Source organism: Cervus canadensis, chromosome 2, assembly GCF_019320065.1.
Source record: "Cervus canadensis isolate Bull #8, Minnesota chromosome 2, ASM1932006v1, whole genome shotgun sequence".
In the NCBI taxonomy this organism is placed as follows: Eukaryota; Metazoa; Chordata; class Mammalia; order Artiodactyla; family Cervidae; genus Cervus; species Cervus canadensis.
In genome coordinates, this window is record NC_057387.1 from 79,567,759 (window position 1) to 79,590,357 (window position 22,599).

The 22,599-nt window shown below is 37.7% G+C and overlaps 1 protein-coding gene across 1 annotated transcript in view; it reads left to right on the forward strand.

Annotated features, from left to right (window-relative positions):
• TM2D1 (TM2 domain containing 1) overlaps positions 1-19,113 on the forward strand; it is a 46,838-nt gene extending 27,725 nt beyond the window's left edge. The window contains exons 5-7 of the mRNA XM_043461139.1: positions 5,213-5,286; positions 17,198-17,327; positions 18,785-19,113. Of these exons, the coding sequence (XP_043317074.1) occupies positions 5,213-5,286; positions 17,198-17,308 (185 nt within the window). The 3' untranslated portion in view covers positions 17,309-17,327; positions 18,785-19,113. The remainder of the gene's footprint in view (positions 1-5,212; positions 5,287-17,197; positions 17,328-18,784) is intronic.
• The last annotated feature ends 3,486 nt before the right edge of the window (positions 19,114-22,599 follow it).

Below are 22,599 nucleotides of genomic sequence, written 5' to 3' on the forward strand. Positions count from 1 at the left end.
TAAAGTATAAATAAAGTACACTGAAAACATGAGCTTTTTGAATATCATCTGGCAGCATAATCTTTTTGGAAGAATATATCTACGACAGTAATGACTCAGGATAAAAATGGATCCTTCTTGATTAGAAACATTTTTATTTGGAATTTCAAAACTTTAAAATCTAAATACATCATTTCTTTCCTTGATAAGCAAATAGGATCTGTACAAAGAGACCTAACAACTTTTTTACTTGGATAAAAAAGTCAATCTACTTTTGGTTGTTCACAAATCCCTCCCTCCATCTTTTAAAAAATTAGTGTTGGTGCTCAAAATAATGAAATACACACAAGTAATGGTTTGCATTGGTTTTGATATAAAAAAGATTAGCCTCTGTATACTGGTGCCAAATCGAATCTTGCAGACAGTTTTGGATGAAGTAGAAAAGAATAACTTTATTGCTTTGCCAGACAAGAAGGGACACTACAGACTCCTGCCCTCAAGAACTATGTGTCCCAACCCAGGAGGATTTGATGAGGAGCTCATGGATGGAGGAGCCTGGTAGGCTACAGTCCATGGGGTCGCAAGGAGTCAGGCCCGACTGAGCAACTTCACTCTATAGAACTAGTTTCAAGGTGGGGCTGCTGACAAGTTAGCCTGTGTGGAGCGCCCGCACACCTCTCATCCGGTCTCAGTTAATCTTGAAGAAACGTGAAAAAAGTGAAAGTCACTCAGTCATGTAGACTCTTTGCGACCCCATGGACTATACAGTCCGTGGAATGCTGGCCAGAATACTGGAGTGGGTACCCTTTCCCTTCTCCAGTTGATCTTCCCAACCCAGGTCTCCTGATTGCGGGCAGATTCTTTACACCAGCTGAGCTACAAGGGAAGCCCAAGAATACTGGAGTGGATAGCGTACCCTCTCTCCGGGGGATCTTCCCAACCTAGGAATCAAACCGGGGTCTCCTGTATTGCAGGCAAATTCTTTTTCAACTGAACTATCAGGGAAGCCCTAATCTTGATGAGCCTCTCTGATTCCTGGCCTCTGTTGGCTTGTTGGCTGCTCCTCCCCTGTTTAGCAACTGTTCATATCTGCCCTTTGGAACACAGGAAAGGTCATGGAGGCTGGATTCTCTTCCCTTCAAAAAAGAAAACAGGGGACAAAAAGGCCAGGAGCACCACAGGGTCCTGGTCATTTTCAGTTTTAATAAATGCTGTTTAAAGTGTATGCTACTTTGTGTTTTTCAACTTGATCATAGATTGTTTCTAGTTTTTTGATAGTCATATAACAAATATTCATCAAACTCTGCCCTACGGTTCAAGGAATTGACTTGAATAAGACCGATGAGAACCCTGTCTTCAGGAGTTTACATGGCATAGGAAGACAGAGAATTAATGAACAAACCAAGAAATAATTTCTGATCAACACCATGGTGGAAATAAATAGGAGACGTGCGATAGAGTGCTGGGGCTGTTGAGGGGAATGGCATGCTTGAAGAATTCTCTGAAGTACCCTGAGATGAAAGAGCACCATTGGAAGAGGGCATCAGGAGGGCAGAGGCGCTGGCACAGTTCCATTTTCTTCATAGAGTAGCAGTTCATTGAAGACAAACGTTTTTCATACCGTTCTTTTTTTTTTTTGGCTGTGCTGGGTCTTTGTTGTTGCACACGGGCTTTCTCTAGTTGTGGTGAGTGGGGGCTGCTCTCTAGTTGTGGCTTGCAGACTCAGTGTTGTAGTGCTAGGGCTTAGTTGCCCAATGGCCTGTGGAATATTTCTGGACCAGGGATCAAACACATGACCCCTACATTGGCAGGCAAATTCTTAAGCATTGGACCACCAGAATGCGAAGTCATGTGGGCCTTAGGAAGCAAAATGGTCGTCTGAGGAGGCCTTAGAAATAGCTGTGAAAAGAAGAGGAGCAAAAGGCAAAGGAGAAAAGGAAAGATATATCCATCTAAATGTGGAGTTCTAAAGATTAGCAAGGAGAGATAAGAAAGTCTCCCTAAGTGATCAATGCAAAGAAATAGAGAAAAACAATAGAATGGAAAAGACTACAGATCTCTTCAAGAAAATTATAGATACCAAGGGAACATTTCATGTAAAGATGGGTGCAATAAAGGACAGAAACAGTATGGACCTAAGAGAAGCAGAAGATATTAAGAAGAGGTGGCAAGAATACACAGAAGAATTATACAAAAAAGATCTTAATGACCCAGATAACCATGACGGTGTGATCACTCACCTAGAGCCGGACATCCTGGAGTGTGAAGTCAAGTGGGCCTTAGGAAGCATCACTACGAACAAAGCTAGTAGAGGTGATGGAATTCCAGGTGAGCTATTTCAAATCCTAAAAGATGATGCTGTTAAAGTGCTGCACTCAGTTTGCCAGCAAATTCAGAAAACAGCGGAGGCCACAGGACTGGAAAAGGTTAGTTTTCATTCCAATCTCAAAGAAAGGCAATGCTGAAGAATGTTCAGACTACTACACAATTGCCCTCATCTCACATGCTAGCAAAGTATTGCTCAAAATTCTCCAATCCAGGCTTTAAGAGTACATGAACCATGAACTTCCAGATGTTCAAGCTGGATTTAGAAAAGGTAGAGGAACCAGAGACAAAATTGCCAACATCCATTGGATCATCAAAAAAGCAAGTGAGTTGTAGAAAAACATCTACTTCTGCTTTATTGACTACGCCAAAGTCTTTGACTGTGTGGATCACAACAAACTGAAAAATTCTTAAAGAGATGGGAATACCAGACCACCTGACCTGCCTCTTGAGAAATCTGTATGCAGGTCAAGAAGCAACAGTTAGAACTGGACGTGGAACAACAGACTGGTTCCAAATTGGGAAAGGAGTAGGTGAAGGCTGTATACTGTCACCCTGCTTATTTAACTTACATGCAGAGTACATCATGCAAAATGCTGGGCTGGATGAAGTACAAGCTGGAATCAATATTGCTGGGAGAAGTAGCAAAAACCTCAGATATGCAGATGACACCACCCTTATGGCCAAAAGCAAAGAAGAACTAAAGAGCCTGTTGATGAAAGTGTAAGAGGAGAGTGAAAAAGTTGGCTTAAAACTCAGCATTCAGAAAACTATGATCATGACATCTGGTCCCATCATTTCATGGCAAATAGATGGGGAAACAATGGAAACAGAGACTTTATTTTCTTGGGCTCCAAAATCACTGCAGATCGTGACTGCAGCCACGAAATTAAAAGACGCTTACTCCTTGGAAGAAAAGCTATGACCAACCTAGACAGCGTATTAAAAAGCAGAGACATTACTTTGCCAACAAAGGTCCGTCTAGTCAAAGCTATGCTTTTTCCAGTAGTCATGTATGGATGTGAGAATGGGACTATAAAGAAAGCTGAGCACCAAAGAATTGATATTTTTGAACTGGGGTGTTGGAGAAGACTGTTGAGAGTCCCTTGGACTGCAAGGAGATCCAACCAGTCCATCCTAAAGGAAATCAGTCCTGAATATTCATTGGAAGAACTGATGCTGAAGCTGAAACTCCAGTACTTTGGCCACCTGATGGGAAGAACTGACTCATTGGAAAAGACCCTGATGCTGAGAAAGAGTGAAGGCGGGAGGAGAAGGGGATGATAGATGCTGAGATGGTATGATGGCATCACTGACTTGATGGCCATGAGTTTGAGTAGGCTCCGGGAGTTGGTGATTGACAGGGAAGCCTGGTATGCTGCAATCCATGGGGACACAAAGAGTTAGACACGACTGAGTGACCAAACTGAACTGAACCACCAGAGGAGTCCATGATCCATTCTTAATGTTGTTTTTATAAACAAACTGAAGGAAGGGAAACTGTGATATTTCCAAAATACTCTGTGAAGAGGAATGCAATTAGAAATAAATGAGTGAATGGATATAATACATATACTGAATGAATGGATAAATTTCCTTGGGCAACTATACTAAAGTGCAATTAATGGAAAAAATAATTAGAGGAATTGTTGTATAAGATGGTGAATAAAAAGTTCGGGGTCTTCAGGAAACAGAAAGACTGAGAGGATTTATTCATTTTAACAAATATTGAGCATCTCCCATGTGCCAGGCAATGTTGTAGGTACTAAGGACACAGAAGTAAACAAGACAGATAAAAGACCCTTCTCTAAGGGGACTTCCATGAGACAGGTGGTAAACAAATGTAAAATATGAGGTAGGTGATAAGTGTTTTGAAGAGAACCAAAAGCATTATTTTACGTAGTGTCTATATTTTAATATTTTAGAAATTATTTCCAGCATGTGTTATCCTAGTGCTTAGAACATTGTTCTACTGTATATCTAATGCTAATGGGGGAAATGGGGAATCATCTAATTTACCTACATATTTCAGTCTTACTTGTATATTTCCAAATGTGTGCCAGGAGGTGATCTCATCCATTCTTACAATTTTAGCTGGAATCTATTTGTAGTTGATGCTTAGAACTACCCTTTCACGAAGAGTCTTGCTTCATATCATCTTTATATCTCAAATGGGATGTCTGGAGAGCAGCTCAGGTTTAAATATAGAAGAGAGATTACTCATCCCACCCTCCACCCTCAATCTGCCTCTTCTGATTTCATCATCATGTTTTTATGTTGTATTATTATATGTCCTAGATTCTGTGCTCTGTTATCATCTGTTTTAGTACCGTAGCTCTAAGGTTGGAGCCAAGGACAGAGGTGTACACAGAATTGGTGATTTTGACCATAGACCTAATAAGAAACATAAGATTGCTTAGGAAAAACGTATAGGATAAATTGAAGATAATTGGGTTACTAATCAGTGTTTTTTTCCCAGATTACTTTTTTATGCCTTGACAGTATTTAACTTTCTACTATAAATATATATTAAAATTTGTATCTACAGTGTATTAAGTGTACATAAATAAGGGTTTAGGACTAAAAGATGTTCTGTAATGCTGTGTGCTGAGATTTAAAGATTTATTTTCTTAGGCCTCTTCTCTTAAGTTTTGTAAAATTACATTGAGTTTTTACTTCAGATCATATTGTTTAAGTGAATGAATCATTTTTTGTAGTTTTTCTATGTAGAGGGTCTTTTAAACTTTTCTCATATTTTTAGGTGAAGATTTGATTTTTTTTAAGTGTTAATTTTATACTCTTGATATAAAGCATTTGTGGTATATGTAATGATTTATTGGGAAATGGAAAAGTTTATTAATATTTATAAGGCCTTCCAGGTTGTAAATGACTTTACCTTCTTTTCTAGGTTTGTTAAAGTTTTGCACTGTGGGGTTTTGTGGAATTGGGAGCCTAATTGATTTCATTCTTATTTCAATGCAGGTGAGTTAGTTTCAATCTAGAAGATGAACTACTTTTACATTCAAATTTGAGTTCTGAGGTACATTTTAAGTATGTTATAAAACAGGTAGGAATGCTTTTTCATTTTTCTTCAGATGCTAGATCTGAAGGATCCATGGCCATGTTTCCAAGTAGCATTTTCCAACCTGTGTTCAATTAGTAGTTCTAAAAGACATAAGAACTTCTTTAAAAAGGATCTGTGCTCAAATATGATTTGTAAAGGTGAGTGCAACTGAGATACAGAGATTTCTTTACTGGATAACTTCTCAGAAGCTTAAAAACTTGCAGTATGAACCTCTAAGAGGGATTAAGGTTATAAATATTTCCAACTTATTGTCTCTTTTCCTGTTACAGCTGCATTGTCACTCACTGTAAGAGGACACTGGTGGGAGTCTTGTATTTACATATGAATTTGTAGAGGCAGAAACAAAATGTTTTTGCACTGGACAGGTTCTCTATACTAGTATTCTCTTGGCTGCAAATTGTACAAACTGAAATCCAGCTAGCTGCAGCCAAAAAAGAAAACAGGAATGTCTGGGAGTGCTCTGGAAAATCCAGGAGTGGGGCTCGTCTTGGACAAGACCAAATCCATAGTCAAATGATGTACTCACCACTCTCCTCCTCTTCATCTCTGCTTCTCTGTGTTAGCCTCGTTTTCTTCTGCTGCAGAGGTTTGTGAAATGCTAACCTTAAGCATTCAGAAGTTCACCAGATATTTCCTATTCCTATTTCCACCAGATATTTCCCACCAGATAGTTCCTACTGAACTGGTTGTGGTTAACTCAGGGGGATTCTTAAATTAGAGAAGAGATGAATTTATCACAACAAATGTCACAAAACAGCATTTCAGTAATCATTTATGGAGCACCTCATGTCTTCAGCAAGTGTGTCAGTGTGTATTTAGATTATCATCGGTTTTGCTCTTCTTTTTCATACAGTATTTCTATTCCTTAATTCTGTCTGCTTGATGTTATCCTTATGCTCTAAAAGAAAGTCAAAATCTAGGAGAATTTTGGTAACATACTGTGAGGAGGGGACCATACTGTGAGGAGGAGGCAACATATGGACCAATAAGATACCAGAATTAAACAAGGAAAATATTTGGTTTTAAAGTTGGAATTTTCCTGTCTTTATTCATAAACATATGCCTAACCAAATATCCTGCCTTCTCTGACTGTGGGACAGGCAAGCAGGCATGAAGAGGCTAAGGTTCTTCTGCACATATGCTTGGAAATGGGTTTCTCACTTAAATGAGGATCCAAGGAACTTAATGTACTATTGGGATTCTTTAAGGTATACAGAATTCAGTATCTTTAAAACCCAACCATTTAGTTAATATTTCACTCTAGGTTCTTTCTTTGGTAATATCAGTGCTTTGTAGCTTTATTTATGTCAAATTATAGAGTTTATTTGTTGATTCAGCCACTATTTTCTGGTACACGCATAAATGAACTTTTCAGAACTAATAGTTCTTTCAGCCACTATTTTCTGGTACACGCATAAATGAACTTTTCAGAACTAATAGTTCTTTTCTTAAATATCTAGAATTGAGACTATCACATCAACCAATTATTGAGGTAGATTTAGAATGTTTGAATTTCTACACTAGGTTTCCCTAAATAAGACATTTTAATAGGGATGACCACTGTAGACTGCTTTCAGACCAGGGGAAAAATTACTTTTTTCAAAAGTAGCTAAGTAAGATATATAGCCTTATTCTACCTGTTGTTTAATATATTTGACATGTGATGTTGAATGTATTCGTTTTAGAGAATTATTTTTTCAGTCAATCAAGTAAGTTTTTACTATAAATATCATAAATTATGTTAATATTTTTGTCTTGGATATACTTTTTCAATTTCTTATAAACCTTTTACATTCTATCATCTTTGTTTATTCTTCTTTTCTTCTTTATTTTCTCCATCCCTAATTCTTTTCTTTTTACCATTAAATATTACTCCCCAATGAATTGCAGTGTTTTTTCTTTTGGGCTGTGATCCCAGAACTATATTGTGCATGAACTCAAGACCTATAAAAACATACTTTACTTCACAGTGTTTATAAGAAAAATCCAGGAAAATCCTCCTTAAAAAAAATAGGTCTGGTTATTTCATCTTTGAACTAAAACACTGTAAAGTATAATGCATATATTACTAAGGTAAGTAAGCTTTAAATATATCTATACTTACTAAAAATGCTTTCATGAGTTTATCTGTTAGTAAACTTTTAAATTTTTTCTTTTTTTTGTTTTAAAAAAATATGCAAATAGCACTGTGTGAATGAATGGTATAAAACAATACATAGAATTAATTCATTTGTTTTGTGCATTCAACAGAGTTTAAATCAGTGGTACATGTATAGCATACAGTTTTTCAATTATAGGCAACTTTGTGTATAACTGCTGTGTATATAGTTATTCATAAGGCAGGTCTGAAAACTTTAAAACACTCATTTTATGCTTATATGTATTCATACATATCGTGAAGGATAAATTAGGTAATTTGCTTTTTTATCAGAAAAAATATGAGAATATTTGATTTTATTTAAACCTCTTTTCTCACTCACACAATGAACGTTTTTAATTATATCAAAACCACTGATGTGTACTTCACCAACAGAAAGAAAAGAAAATTTATTCTCTTAAGTAGAGACAAGACAGCCACAAATCAGAAAGATGAAGATGGATAGAGGGAAAATGGAAATATATGTTGGAATGTAGAAAGTTTTTTAAAATGAAGTATGTCAAGATTCTTTGTGATAATTTTTAAAAATTCATTTTCATTCCTATCAACATTGCAGAGTAGATTTCCTTAAAAGACTATTAACTATGTAAGTAGCAAAATATACAAAGCAATATAATCTCCAAGACAGTTTTAATTTTATAAATAAATTTATTAAATATCTCATTAGTTTGGCATTTAATATATGTAAGTTGGGGAGCTTCCCAGGTGGTGCAGTGGTAAAGAATCCACCTGCCAGTGCAGAAGATGCAAGAAGCGTGAGTTTGATCCCTGGGTCAGGAAGATCTCTTGGGGTAGGAAATGGTAGCCCCTTCCAGTGTTCTTGCCTGGAAAATTCCATGGACAGAGGAGTCTGATAGGCTACAGTCCATGGGGTTGCAAAGAGTCAGACACGACTGAGCCACTGAACACACACACACATATATAACTCATTTTAGCACTGGGTTATATGTTGTTTTTGTATTATTTTTTTTAGCTTTACACACCAGGTTTGATTTTTCACACATAAATTTCTTGAGGAGAAAGATTTTTATTAATCTCCTGTAGTACTAATAGTATGCTCAACATATTCTCTCAAAATTTTTGCTGATTTGAGCTGAATGCAGTGTAACTTGTGAAAAGTGTGTCTTTGTGCCAATTATAGGGAAGATAGGTTAAAAATGGTAGTTTTTTAAAAGTGAGTGCTTTTCTTTAGGTCTTTAAAGTTCTAAATTTCATAGAGCACATGAGCTAATGAACAAAAATAAAAGTTGGTATGATAAAGTATAAATAGCAGGTTTTATACCATAAGTGAAAATGACTTAGCACCATTTAGGTATAAGTTGGGGTCCTTGCCTGAAAGGAACTTAAAATCTCACTCTCTCAGAAGTGTTGTGAGAATAACATCCCACTTATTATCAGAAATATCTCATTGGAGAAATTCTCTGGCAGTCCGGTGGTTAGGACTTCATGCTCTCACTGCCAAGGACCTGTTTCAGCCCATGATCGGGGAGCTAAAATCCCATAAGCCATAAGCCATGCTGGGCAGTCATCTCTGTGGGAACTGCAGGCTGAAAAATAAAAGAAGAGTATCTTGATTTTATCTCGTCTAAATTCTTGAATTTTACTGAAATTTTAAGAGCCTAGGCTTTTCAGTTCAGAGCATAAATAAGATTCAGGTTATAGGTTCACTTCTGTGTAAGCCAGTTGATTTTGTCAAATATATAACCTGTGCCCTTGCACCATGAAATACATGGTCTTGATCAAAAGAAGGACTAAATGTGTAATCACTCTAAATCTGTTTCCAAAGCGGAAATGTTGGTCAAGTCCTTGATAGTTCACTAGCTGTAGGACAGCAATATATAAAAACTGTTGCTGCTGCTTCTGCTAAGTTGCTTCAGTTGTGTCTGACTCTGTGCGACCCCACAGACGCCAGCCCACCAGGCTCCCCCGTCCCTGGGATTCTCCAGGCAAGAACACTGGAGTGGGTTGCCATTTCCTTCTCCAATGCTTGAAAGTGAAAAGTGAAAGTGAAGTCACTCAGTCGTGTCCGACTCTTAGCGACCCCATGGACTGTAGCCTCCCAGGCTCCTCCGTCCGTGGGGTTTTCCAGGCAAGAGTACTGGAGTGGGATGCCATTGCCTTCTCCAGTATAAAAACTAGATACCAAGTGTTCCAACAAGTTTTCTCTTATTTATTTAACTCTGGAGTGGTATATTGGGGAAATGACCTGGAAAACTGAGGAGACTGATGATAATTTGGGTAGTCTCTGTTTTGTCACATGATCTTAATTAGGTAGATTTCATTTAGTTCACATACCTGTGGGCAGATTTTTATTTAGTGAATTAAAGGAATGTTCAAAAAACAAAGTAGTCCTAAGACTGAACCCAATGCTGTGTTTTCCTCAGGAGATAGAATGCTGAATTTTATTCATTTCTTGAGGAATGATGTTTATAATGGTCATTTAGGATTAATACTAACCAATGTTTAAGTCAAATGAAGTCAGGGAATCTGACTGTATAATTTCTGGCACTGTGTGGGAATTTTAAGTGCTTAATTAAAATGTGACTAATTAGATTTTTTAGTGGTCTCATATTAAAATTAACCACATACAGAAGTCAGCTCTGAACACAAACATGTAATTTAACTTTTAAGAGAATGTGAATTTACTTCTTTGGAGAATTGGGATGGACATAGGTTGCATCATTATCCTCTAATTGCAGACAACTGTGTCATTTTACTTTTTCACCAGGTTAATAGATCTTCAGGAGATGATATGATCTTGCCAGTGTTAATATTTACATTCTTTATATGGAAGAAGCTCTTAAATGGATTAGATAGTAAAATGATACATTGATAGAATTGCATGAAGTGTTTGTTTTTGTCCTTCACTCATTAATTCATCATAACATTTTAAATTTTAAGATATTTGAGTTATCTAAGCCATATGACTTCAACAACAAGGCAAAGCCAGTAAGTAACTAAGGGATCACATCTGTTTGATAAAGTTTAGGTTTAAAAGTACTTACTGATAACCAAAGAATGCTCAAACTACTGCACAATTGCACTCATCTCACATGCTAGTAAAGTGATGCTTAAAATTCTCCAAGCCAGTCTTCAGCAATACATGAACTGTGAACTTCCAGATGTTCAAGCTGGTTTTAGAAAAGGCAGAGGAACCAGAGATCAAATTGCCAACATCCGCTGGATCATCGAAAGAGCAAGAGCATTCCAGAAAAACGTCTATTTCTGCTTTATTGACTATGCCAAAACCTTTGACTGTGTGGATCACAATAAACTGTGGAAAATTCTGAAAGAGAGGGGAATACCAGACCACCTGACCTGCCTCTTGAGAAATCTGTATGCAGGTCAGGAAGCAACAGTTAGAACTGGACATGGAACAACAGACTGGTTCCAAATAGGAAAAGGAGTACATCAAGGCTGTATATTGTCACCCTGCTTATTTATCTTATATGCAGAGTACATCATGAGAAACGCTGGGCTGGAAGAAACACAAGCTAGAATCAAGATTGCTGGGAGAAATATCAATAACCTCAGATATGCAGATGACACCATGGTTATGGCAGAAAGTGAAGAGGAACTAAAGAGCCTCTTGATGAAGGTGAAAGAGGAGAGTGAAAAAGCTGGCTTAAAGCTCAACATTCAAAAAACTAAGATAATAGTATCTGCTCGCATAACTTCATGGCAAATAGATGGGGAAACAGTGAAAACAGTGTCAGGCTTTATTTTTCTGGGCTCCAAAATCACTGCAGATGGTGATTGCAGCCATGAAATTAAAAGACACTTACTCCCTGGAAGGAAAGTTATGACCAACCTAGAAAGCATATTAAAAAGCAGAAACATTACTTTGCCAACAAAGGTCTGTCTAGTCAAGGCTATGGTTTCTTCAGTAGTCATGTATGGATGTGAGAGTTGGACTATAAAGAAGGCTGAGCGCAGAAGAATTGATGCTTTTGAACTGTGGTATTGGAGAAGACTCTTGAGAGTCCCTTGGACTGCAAGGAGATCCAAGCAGTCCATCCTAAAGGAGATCAGTCCTGGGTGTTCATTGGAAGGACTGATGTTGAAGCTGAAACTCCAATACTTTGGCCACCTGATGTGAAGAGCTGACTCATCTGAAAAGACCCTGATGCTGGGAAAGATTGAGGGCAGGAGGAAAGGGGGACAACAGAGGATGAGATGGCTGGATGGCATCACTGACTCGACAGACATGAGTTTGAGTAAACTCTGGGAGTTGGTGATGGACAGGGAGGCCTGGCGTGCTGCGGTTCATGGGGTTGCAAAGAGTCAGACACAACTTAGTGACTGGATTGAACTGAACTGACCTGGCAACCATCTTTTCTTCCTTTAACTTATTTTTGTTAGAATGCTAATTAAATATATAAAAACAAAAATACATTTTCCAGTAACAAAATCAAAAGTTTATAAATTACAAACAAAACTACAACATTATTAAAGTTCAGATAAAGTAAGCTGTTTTCTGTGTAGTAAAAAATATATATACAATACAAAATTTGCCATTTTAACCTGTTTAAGTGTACAGTTCTTTGCATTAATTACATTTGCAGTGTTATGCAACTGTCACCAGTATCTATTTCCAAAACTTTTTCATCTCCCAAAACAGAAACTCTGCATCCATTAAGCAGTAACTCCTCTTTTCTCCATCCCCCAGTCACTGGTAACCTCCAATCTACTATATCCCAACGAATTTGCTTGCTTTCTAGATATTTCATATAGGTGGAATCATACACTATTTGTCCTTTTATGTTTGGTTTATTTCACTTTGCACAATGTTCTCAAGGTCCATTGATATTGTGGCATGTATCAGAATTTCATTCCTTTTTATGGCTGAATAATAATGTTCCATTGTACGTATATACCACATTTCTTTTATCTGTTCATCTGTTGATGGACACTTGGGTTGTTTCCACATTTTGGGTGTTGTGAATAATGCTGCAGTGAATATTTGTGTACAAGTATCAGTTTAAGCCCCTGTTCAGTTCTTTAAGGGTAAATACCTAGGAGAAGATAAACTTTTATATAAAGCTAATTGAAGAAAATATCTTCATGACATTAGATGGGTTGTCTTCTTAAACAAGATCCAAAAAACATAAACCATAAAGAAAAAAATTATTTGATACATTAAAATTAAAAAATGTTAATTATTTCTAAAAAGGATACCATGAACTGACCAAATAACAGTTAATAGGCTGAGTTAAAGAACACTGTGGGGGATGTGGGCTCAGTTGCTCAGTCATGTCTGACTCTTTGCAATACTATGGACTATATCCCTCCAGGCTCCTTTTTTCATGGGATTCTCCAGGCAAGAATACTGGAATGGGTTGCCATTTCCTCCTTCAGGGGATCTTCCCAACCCAGGGGTCAAACCTACGTCTCCTACGTCTTCTGCACTGCGGGTGGATTCTTTACTGCTTGAGCCATTGGGGACACTTAACAGTAGGAATTTATATGTGGAATATGCAAGTCAATAAGATAATAGGGAATTTAACAGTTAAATGAGCCCAGTAAACTAAAGGTGATTCACAAAATCACCCAAATAACTAATGTGTAAATAAAGAGGTACTTCTGGGCATTTATCCCCAAATGTTCATACTTCTCTCCACCAGGGGACAGGGGACAACTCTGTCTGTTGTAGTACTGTCTGTGGTAGGAGGAAGTTGGAGTTAACCTAGATGTGGAGAATGGATGTAACACCAGGCAGCAGCTACAAGCACTTACCTGTTGTACGTACAGCTACCATGGAAATGTCCTAAAATCTTAGTGTACTGTGAAAATTGTTTGAAATTGAACAAGATCTACAACAGTATCATTTGGATAATTAAAAATGGGTATCCAAAGAAAATCAAATGTTTTTTTCAAGAATAAATATCCAAGTCATATACCAAGTTAAATATATGCCCATTATTTGTGTGGGTACCTATGGGTGGGTGACTGGGATTATGGAGAATTATAGTGGAGATGAAAGATTAAGAACAGAAAAACAGGAAATTTGGTGATCACTGCTTAACATTCTTGACTTTAATGTGAACTTCTAGAGTTTTCTGATTTACTCTTCTTTCTATAGACTTTCCACCTATAGAAAAGCCTACTCCTTTAAGTAAACAATTCAAAGATTTTTTTTGCATTTAAGCTGCAAATAAAATTTCATGGTTGAAAACAATCAGAAATTACAGGAAAGAAGAAATCAAATTTCACCCAATTCCTCCAAACCACCACCAGCGATCTTCATAAAATGGGGGTGTGATAAGACGAAAGATGCCTGTATCAGATCCCTGGAACCTGTGAATATTGTCTTATTTGGAAAAAGGGTCTCTGCAGATGTGATTAAGTATCTTCATATGAAGAGGTTATTTTAAATTATCTGGATGGGCCCTAAATCCAATGACAAGTGTCCTTATAGGAGGCAGTAGAAAAGACACAGACACAGACACAGTAAAGAAGGTGATGTGAAGACCTTCACCCCAAGAGATCAGGGTGATGTGAAGACCTTCACCCCAAGAGATCAGGGTGATGTGGCCACAAGCCAGCAATGCCAAGGGGTGCCTTAGCATGGGTTCTGCCCCAGAGTCTCTGCAGGGCATGTGACTTTACTGATACCTTGATTTTAGACTTATGGGGTCCAGAACTGTAAGAGTAAATGTCTATTGTTTTAATCCACTGACTTTGTGGTTATTTGTTACAGTAGCCAACAGGAAACTCATATAGAAGGATATGAAGTTGCTTCCTTGTGGCTTCAGGGCTTCTCACACAAGATACGTTAACACCCCTTTGTACAGAATAGCTTTTCACAGCATAGGCCCTCCTGATTCCCCTCTTGGAAGATGAAGGCCTGTAGCAACCTATTGGTCCATTAATTATTAAGTGGTCTTTCTTCTCCCCATAGATTTCAGAAATCTGCCCCAGCTTATCAAACAGAAATACTTCATGAAATAAAATTTGGCTTCAGGCTATTTCTTAGCAGAGAAATAAACATAACTTTAGGTTTCATACTTTGTTGTCAGTGAACAAATTGGCTGTACATCTTCTATACCAAGAATCTGGAGATTTGGTAGTTCTAAGATTTGTTAATTTAGAACTTAAAGACCCAAATACATTATTCCCTCCTTTCCTTCCTTCTCTCCCTCCTTTCTTCCCTTCTTCCTTCCTTCCCTTTGCTATCTTCAGTTCCATTGCTTAGGATCACTTCTTGTATCATTACTTTCAGAGGTGGAAACCACCCTTTTCCTCTCACACACACCTTCTTAAAAGCAGATAAGTCTCCCATTGAACTTGTCTCATAGATTATCAACTCATTGGTGATTGATTACATGCCCAGGCTGAATCAAATCTGAAGAAAGAGGATCTACCACAATAGAACCAGTTGTTGAGGAGCCAGAATTACATACTTTGAAGGGAAAGAAATGCTATAATAAGATTGCTAAATTATATACAAATTTGGACCATGTATTACCAGGTAATAAAACTGTAATCTTTAGGGCTAACTTATCTACAGGATAGGGGGAACAGAAGACCAAAACAACATCATACCATTCTTCTATGTGTTAACTGCTAACTTGCCAAGATTGTAAAACATCTGGGCCCTAATCAATTTTTAGTTAAATAGTTATATTTCCTGAGAAAGTCAAGTGAGCCATGGGTGGGCTTATTAGAAATGCATGATAGTAAAAGGCCATCCAACCATCTTTTTTTCTTTATTTTCAACTTTTGAAATCTTTTTTTTTTTTTTTTTGACAGGAGTAAGTGAGAGTGTCAGAGGAGATGGCATAGGAAGAAAAAGATAATAGAGCAAAGGCCTTGTTCCAATCTACACACATATTCCAGGTTAGGCCAGTTTTTAACCACATGATTTAACCTATTTCTACTTGCTAGGCTTTCCTTTTTCTTTGTTTCTTTTGCAGAGTCTCAAAACATGTTGTAAATTCTAGTCACCCATTCTTTTCTTTCTTTGCTTAATACACATACTAGTTTCCTCTGTGACTTTGCTATTGAAAATGTTTTAATTTTTATTTAAATTCATTAATCACATTCATAAATGTCAAGACAAAGCAATTTGATCTTTGGAGGAAGTTCAAGTACATGACAGCACCTAGCAAGGTATCTAGTATTATTTGAATATTAACATTTATAGTTCACTAGAATAAACCCTCTGTTGGCAGATTGTCTTATTCACTGTTCTGTGTATAACGTCTAGCATGGTGCCTGGACTATAGGAATTAAGTATTTGTTGAATAGCCGTTAAAACCAAATTTATCTTTAAAATGATGAATGTTCTATAGTAGTGTTCTTCAAACTCTGGTTGCATAACCCCTAAAAGAATTTTTTTCTTAAGAAAACCCCTATCCTCACATGTTTTAAGTTGACATTTCAGTTTTCCATCACAAGCTTAAAAAGTTGCAAAGGATATCATTTCTAGTTTGCAAATATTGACCTATTTAAATAAAACTGTTACATCAATTTTAAAATGTATCTACAGAATACAAATAGCATAGAACTTAAAATATCCACTTTAATGTAATTATTGATATACAGTTTGATCAAAATAGCATAAACCTGTTACAGATATTAGCAAATCATAAGCTAAAAAAAAGTCAAATTTTACTAGGAATGCATCTTTTAAACAAGTGACAGAGAGTCTTTTTGGACTCTTGATTAAAAGAGACATCCCTGACTCCAATATTTTGAATTATCCCCTTCTTTGACACATCAGAGATTTTTATACCTCAAGGCAATATGCCATTATGAGACTCAAGTGTATTTTGATGGGGGAGGCATGCTTTACTGTTGTCAAGTTGGAGAAAGGACCACAGGGAAAGGGAAGTGGGCTTGGGACCTAGCATGATGCTTTTATTCTAGTGTGATATCAGGTGGATCATTTTCACAAAGAGTATTTATGTGAATTAAGGATTTCAAAGTGGATTCCAGCTTTCTGGGCCTGCATATACCTTTGTAAATCCTATGTACCCCTAAGGCTGCAGTTTGAAGATTATTATCTTACAGGATAAGTTGTAGAGATCACATTAAGTGGATTGTCACAAATGTGATTAAATGGACAAGACTCTTATGATGAGTGTGTGTATGTGTGTGTGTGTTTATTTCTTCCTTTTCCATTCCACGCGGTTCTGGTAGGACTGTCAGTCATATTACATCATCTCCCAGAGGGAGCCTGGCTTGGCCAATATTAATCCTATTCCCTTGGATACAGTAGTTTGTTCAACAACAGGCATAAAAACCAGGCACATCTGTCAAAGTTCTTCCCTGAAATTGATGTATATACACTGAGGAAGAAAATTTTACATTCTATTGGAAACTGCCAAGATATGTATCTAGAAGTTGGCAACCAATTGGGAGCACGTGTCTGTGGAATAAAGGCAGGGAGGCCAAACCAAGGGCCTCGTGTGGTGTGGCATTTCAGTTCTTGAGGCCTTAGTTCCCCCAGCTCTCTTAATCCTGTGAGCTTCCCCAGTGCCCTTTTCACTGCATGAGCTACTAAATTACTTTTTTTGCTTGAGTTAGTTTAAGTTGTATTTCTGGTGCTACTGAAGTAATTTTATTAACACCTGAGAGAAGTAAACTCAAAATATTTTTTAAGTATCTTCTGTAAAATGGGTAATTTGCAACCTTTTCTCTTCTAGATTGTTGGACCTTCAGATGGAAGTAGTTACATTATAGATTACTATGGAACCAGACTTACAAGACTGAGTATTACCAATGAGACATTTAGGAAAACACAGTTATATCCATGAATACTGTTTAAAAGAAACAGTAAGTGATATGTGTATGTAATCTTACTTATCTGTATAAAATTATGAGAATTTGAGAACCTGGGGAGATTTAAGAGATCATCTAGTGTTGTAAATCTGTAGTTTTGCTTATCAGAACATGCAGGCTTAACTTTTTATAAAGCATTTTTGTATATGCACATAGCTCTTGCAGTTCACAATTCATATTGCTTCTTTGTAGTGAATATAGTTAAAGGACAAAGTTCATAAGAAAAAAATAACATCAAAGCAAAAAGAGCCCAAAGGTTTATACAATGGTTATGATGAAAGTATGTGTTATAGATAATAAAGCATATTTTTTCTACTGTCCGTCCTTCTTAGGATCAGCATGATCTTTAAACTTCATTCTTTTCTTCTCCTTTCCTAAACCTGAAAGTTAATGGAGTTTCAACCCTGAAACTACTACAAGTACTTATTTTAACCTGAAGTTTGGTCCTGCCCACGAAAATTATTAGTCAACCCTAGAACTGTCTAGCAGCTTTCAGTAAGGCAGAGAGAAACACAGACTGGTTGTTTTGGCACAGTCATAATCCTAGGATTTTCAGTTGACTCTCTTTCAGAGAGAGCTTCTAGAAGCCTGGAAGAGAATAACCATTCACTTTCTGTGTTTCGTGTATAAATAGGATATGAAGTATAATTTTGCCCTTAGGGTAGATTTTTTTCTTTTCTCCCAGTAAAATTATGGGATATGTTTTCTAGTTACTGTCCTGAAGATTGAACAGTGACAGACCCTGCCTGTCAAGATCTGAGGAGCTTATTCAACTCATTGTCCAAAAATTTTTCAGACCTTTCCTTACAAAGTGTAAGAGCCTTTGGGTTTTAAAATTGAAACAAAGCATAGAGAGCCATCTGCCTCTCCTTACCAGGGAGGAAATTGAGATCTAAGGAAGCTGAGACTAAGATACACAGCTAATCAGTACAAAACTGAATCTAGAACCTAGGCCTTCTGTGCCTTCCACTGGTTGTTCTCCACTTCCCACCCCAGCTCCCACTAACTACTTCATTTTGTATTAAGTATTTTCATTTTGGAAATTGTTACTCCTACTTTATGAGAAGGATTGTGTCATTTCACATAACTTTATTTTCACATGTAAGTTGTTGTTTCTCTTTTTAAAGTATATAGACCGTTTTAAAATTATAATGTGTAAAAAGTAAGCAAATGTAATTTAAAAAACAATACCATTTTCTGCAGCCTGTTATAAAAACATGTAATTGAAATTCCAGACCCAAATTTAAAACTTGAAGGGCCCGTTGAGAAGGCATATCTCTGCATTGTCATTCGTTTAATCTCCAGCAGTACTTACAGAAGTGCTCCTAGTGTAAGAAAAAATGTCTTGAACAACTGAAGCATTAAAATGTGCATCTATAAAAACCTCATTGGATTCTTTTAAAAGATTGTGTTTTAACATGTGTTTTTCTTTTTTTTTTTTTCTGTTTTAGGATTTGGGCCTCCTTGATTTTAATAGAGAACTCTCAATATTTAAGACTTCCAGATTTTCCTTTTTCTTTCTTCAAATACCACTTCATGGATTCTTTTTAATTTTTTGTTGTTGTCGATGTTTTTGTTTTGTTGGTTTTTGTTAAAAACATATTGTTCTGAGATGTATTTAATAGAACTTCCTTTGAGAGCTGTATGATAACAGAGTCTTTCTTAGGCTGCTGTCTCTATGAGATAGATAGTTGATTACTCTGATATTAATGTCTTTTCCAAAGGCAAGTCACCACTTGTCCTTTTTGCTTCCGAAAAATAAAAGTTTGACTTATTCACATTTTTTAGTGCATTTTTTTATTAAGAAAACCACCTTAAATGTTGAATGTTGCTGTCTTCTGTATTTTGATCCTTAAAAGCAGTGAATCCATGGTGGGAACAAATACCATTTATATTGCTTGGGGGTACAGTCCTGTATATGACCACCCACCTGTTTGGTTTTTTTTTTGTTTTTTTTTTTGTAGTTTTCAGATATGTCTTTACTTTGGTATCCAGGGAGCTAAAGATCTTCAGGGAGTCTGAAACCTTGGGGCGCCACGGATACTTCTGGCAATGATTCAGGGCTCGGAAGTGTGAACTTCTTCCTTTTTGCTTTAGAAGTGATGCACTAACTTTTGGAGGGACCAGATGCTGACTCATGTAGCTCAGTGCGGTTATATTAGAAGCTGGATGGACAAGGTGGGAACACCAAGCAGATGATTAATGTCTTCCATCTGTTAGCACTGCCCAGCAGATGCTGGCCCAAGTGTCTTAGGTGATGCACCAGTGTCTAGGGGAAGCAGCACTTGTACTTCAGCATTGGTTTTCCTTACTGTGTTTAGAGGGTTTTAAGAAGATGGAAATACATGAAATGTTATGTCTCCATAATACTGTCATATCATACTTTAGTAACAGGCATACCAATTTCAAAATTACTGGGATCTGGGCTTCTCAAAAGTAAAAACCATAATTTTTCATCACTCATCTCACTCAAAAATATACAATATAGTACAGTTAGCTCTAATATATTAGTCATACAGTAACAGCTTCTCCAATCAGTGGCAGATTATTAAGTTTTGATACAAGAAGTGAATTTCGATTGATTCCTCATATATGTCAGGAGGGGTCTCTGGCTTTTCATTAATGAAAATACTGAGTGTCTGTCATGGGGGAGGAGCTGTTCTAGATTCTAGAATGCAGCAGGGAACAAAACACAAACACCTCTGCTGTTAGGAGTTTATATTTCCTTGGGCTCCACTTTTTCACAGTGATATTTTTGGCCTCGGTTAAGCTAGATGCCACAAGGCTCAGGGACTGAAAAGCAGGGTAAGCGGCCACAGCCATGGTGGATCAACCCGCGTCGTCAACAAATACTATAGCTGTTAATAGCCGAGAGGAGCAACCCCACGTCCGAGGAGCGGTGGCTGTGCGGGCTCAGGAGGGCCAAGAGGAGCTATTCCATGTTCAAGGTCAGGAGTGGCGGCCGTGAGGAGATACCCCTCGTCCTAGGTAAGAGAAACCAAGTAAGACGGTAGGTGTTACAAGAGGGCATCAGAGGGCAGACACACTGAAACCATAATCACAGAAAACTAGCCAATCTGATCACAGGACCACAGCCTTGTCTAACTCAGTGAAACTAAGCCATGCCGTGTGGGGCCACCCAAGATGGCTGGGTCATGGTGGAGAGGTCTGAGAGAATGTGGTCCACTGGAGAAGGGAATGGCAAACCACTTCAGTATTCTTGCCTTGAGAACCCCATGAACAGTATGAAAAGGCAAAAAGATAGGATACTGAAAGAGGAACTCCCCAGGTCAGTAGGTACCCAATATGCTACTGGAGATCAGTGGAGAAATAACTCCAGAAAGAATGAAGGGATGGAACCAAAGCAAAAACAATACCCAGTTGTGAATGTGACTGGTGATAGAAGCAAGGTCTGATGCTGTAAAGAGGAATATTGCATAGGAACCTGGAGTGTTAGGTCCATGAATCAAGGCAAATTAGAAATGGTCAAACAGGAGATGGCAAGAGTGAACATCGGCATTCTAGGAATCAGCGAACTAAAATGGACTGGAATGGGTGAATTTAACTCAGATGACCATTATATCTACTACTGTGGACAGGAATCCCTTAGAAGAAATGGAGTAGCCATCATGGTCAACAAAAGAGTCTGAAATGCAGTACTTGGATGCAATCTCAAAAACAACAGAATGATCTCTGTTTGTTTCCAAGGCAAACCATTCAGTATCATGGTAATCCAAGCCTATGCCCCAACCAGTAATGCTGAAGAAACTGCAGTTGAACGGTTTTATGAAGACCTACAAGACCTTTTAGAACTCAACACCCAAAAAAGATGTCCTTTTCATTATAGGGGACTGGAATGCAAAAGTAGGGAGTCAAGAAACACCTGGAGTAACAGGCAAAACACTGTTGGTGGGAATGCAAGCTAGTACAGCTGCTATGGAAAACAGTGTGGAGATTTCTTAAAAAACTGGAAATAGAACTGCCATATGACCCAGCAATCCCACTTCTGGGCATACACACTGAGGAAACCAGATCTGAAAGAGACACATGCACCCCAATGTTCATTGCAGCACTGTTTATAATAGCCAGGACATGGAAGCAACCTAGATGCCCATCAGCAGATGAATGGATAAGGAAGCTGTGGTACATATACACCATGGAATATTACTCAGCCGTTAAAAAGAATTCATTTGAACCAGTCCTAATGAGATGGATGAAACTGGAGCCCCTTATACAGAGTGAAGTAAGCCAGAAAGATAAAGAACATTACAGCATACTAACGCATATATATGGAATTTAGAAAGATGGTAACGATAACCCTATATGCAAAACAGAAAAAGAGACACAGAAATACAGAACAGACTGTTGAACTATGTGGGAGAATGTGAGGGTGGGATATTTCAAAAGAACAGCATGTATACTATCTATGGTGAAACAGATCCCCAGCCCAGGTGGGATGCATGAGACAAGTGCTCAGGCTGGTGCACTGGGAAGACCCAGAGGAATCAGGTGGAGAGGGAGGTGGGAGGGGGGATCGGGATGGGGAATACGTGTAAATCTATGGCTGATTCATATCAATGTATGACAAAACCCACTGAAATGTTGTGAAGTAATTAGCCTCCAACTAATAAAAAATTAAAAAAAAAAAAGAAACACCTGGAGTAACAGGCAAATTTGGCCTTGGAGTACGGAATGAAGCAGGGCAAAGGCTAATAGAGTTCACACTGGTCACAGCAAACACCGTCTTCCAACAACACAAGAGAAGACTCTACACATGGACATCACCAGATGGTCAACATCGAAATCAGATTGATTATATTCTTTGCAGCCAAAGATGGAGAAGCTCTATACACTCAGCAAAAACAAGACTGGGAGCTGACTGTGGTGCAGATCATGAACTCCTTCTTGCCAAATTCAGACTTAAATTGAAGAAAGTAGGGAAAACCACTAGACCATTCATGTATGACCTAAATCAAATCCCTTATACAGTGGAAGTGAGAAAAAGATTTAAGGGACTAGATCTGATAGACAGAGTGCCTGATGAACTACAGACGGAGATTCGTGACATTGTATAGGAGACAGGTATCAACACCATCCCCATGGAAAAGAAATGCAAAAAAGCAAAATGGCTGTCTGAGGAGGCCTTGCAAATAGCTGTGAAAAGAAGTGAAGTGAAAAGCAAAGGAGAAAAAGAAAGATATTCCCATTTGAATGCAGACTTCCAAAGAACAGCAAGGAGAGATAAGAAAGCCTTCCTCAGCATTCA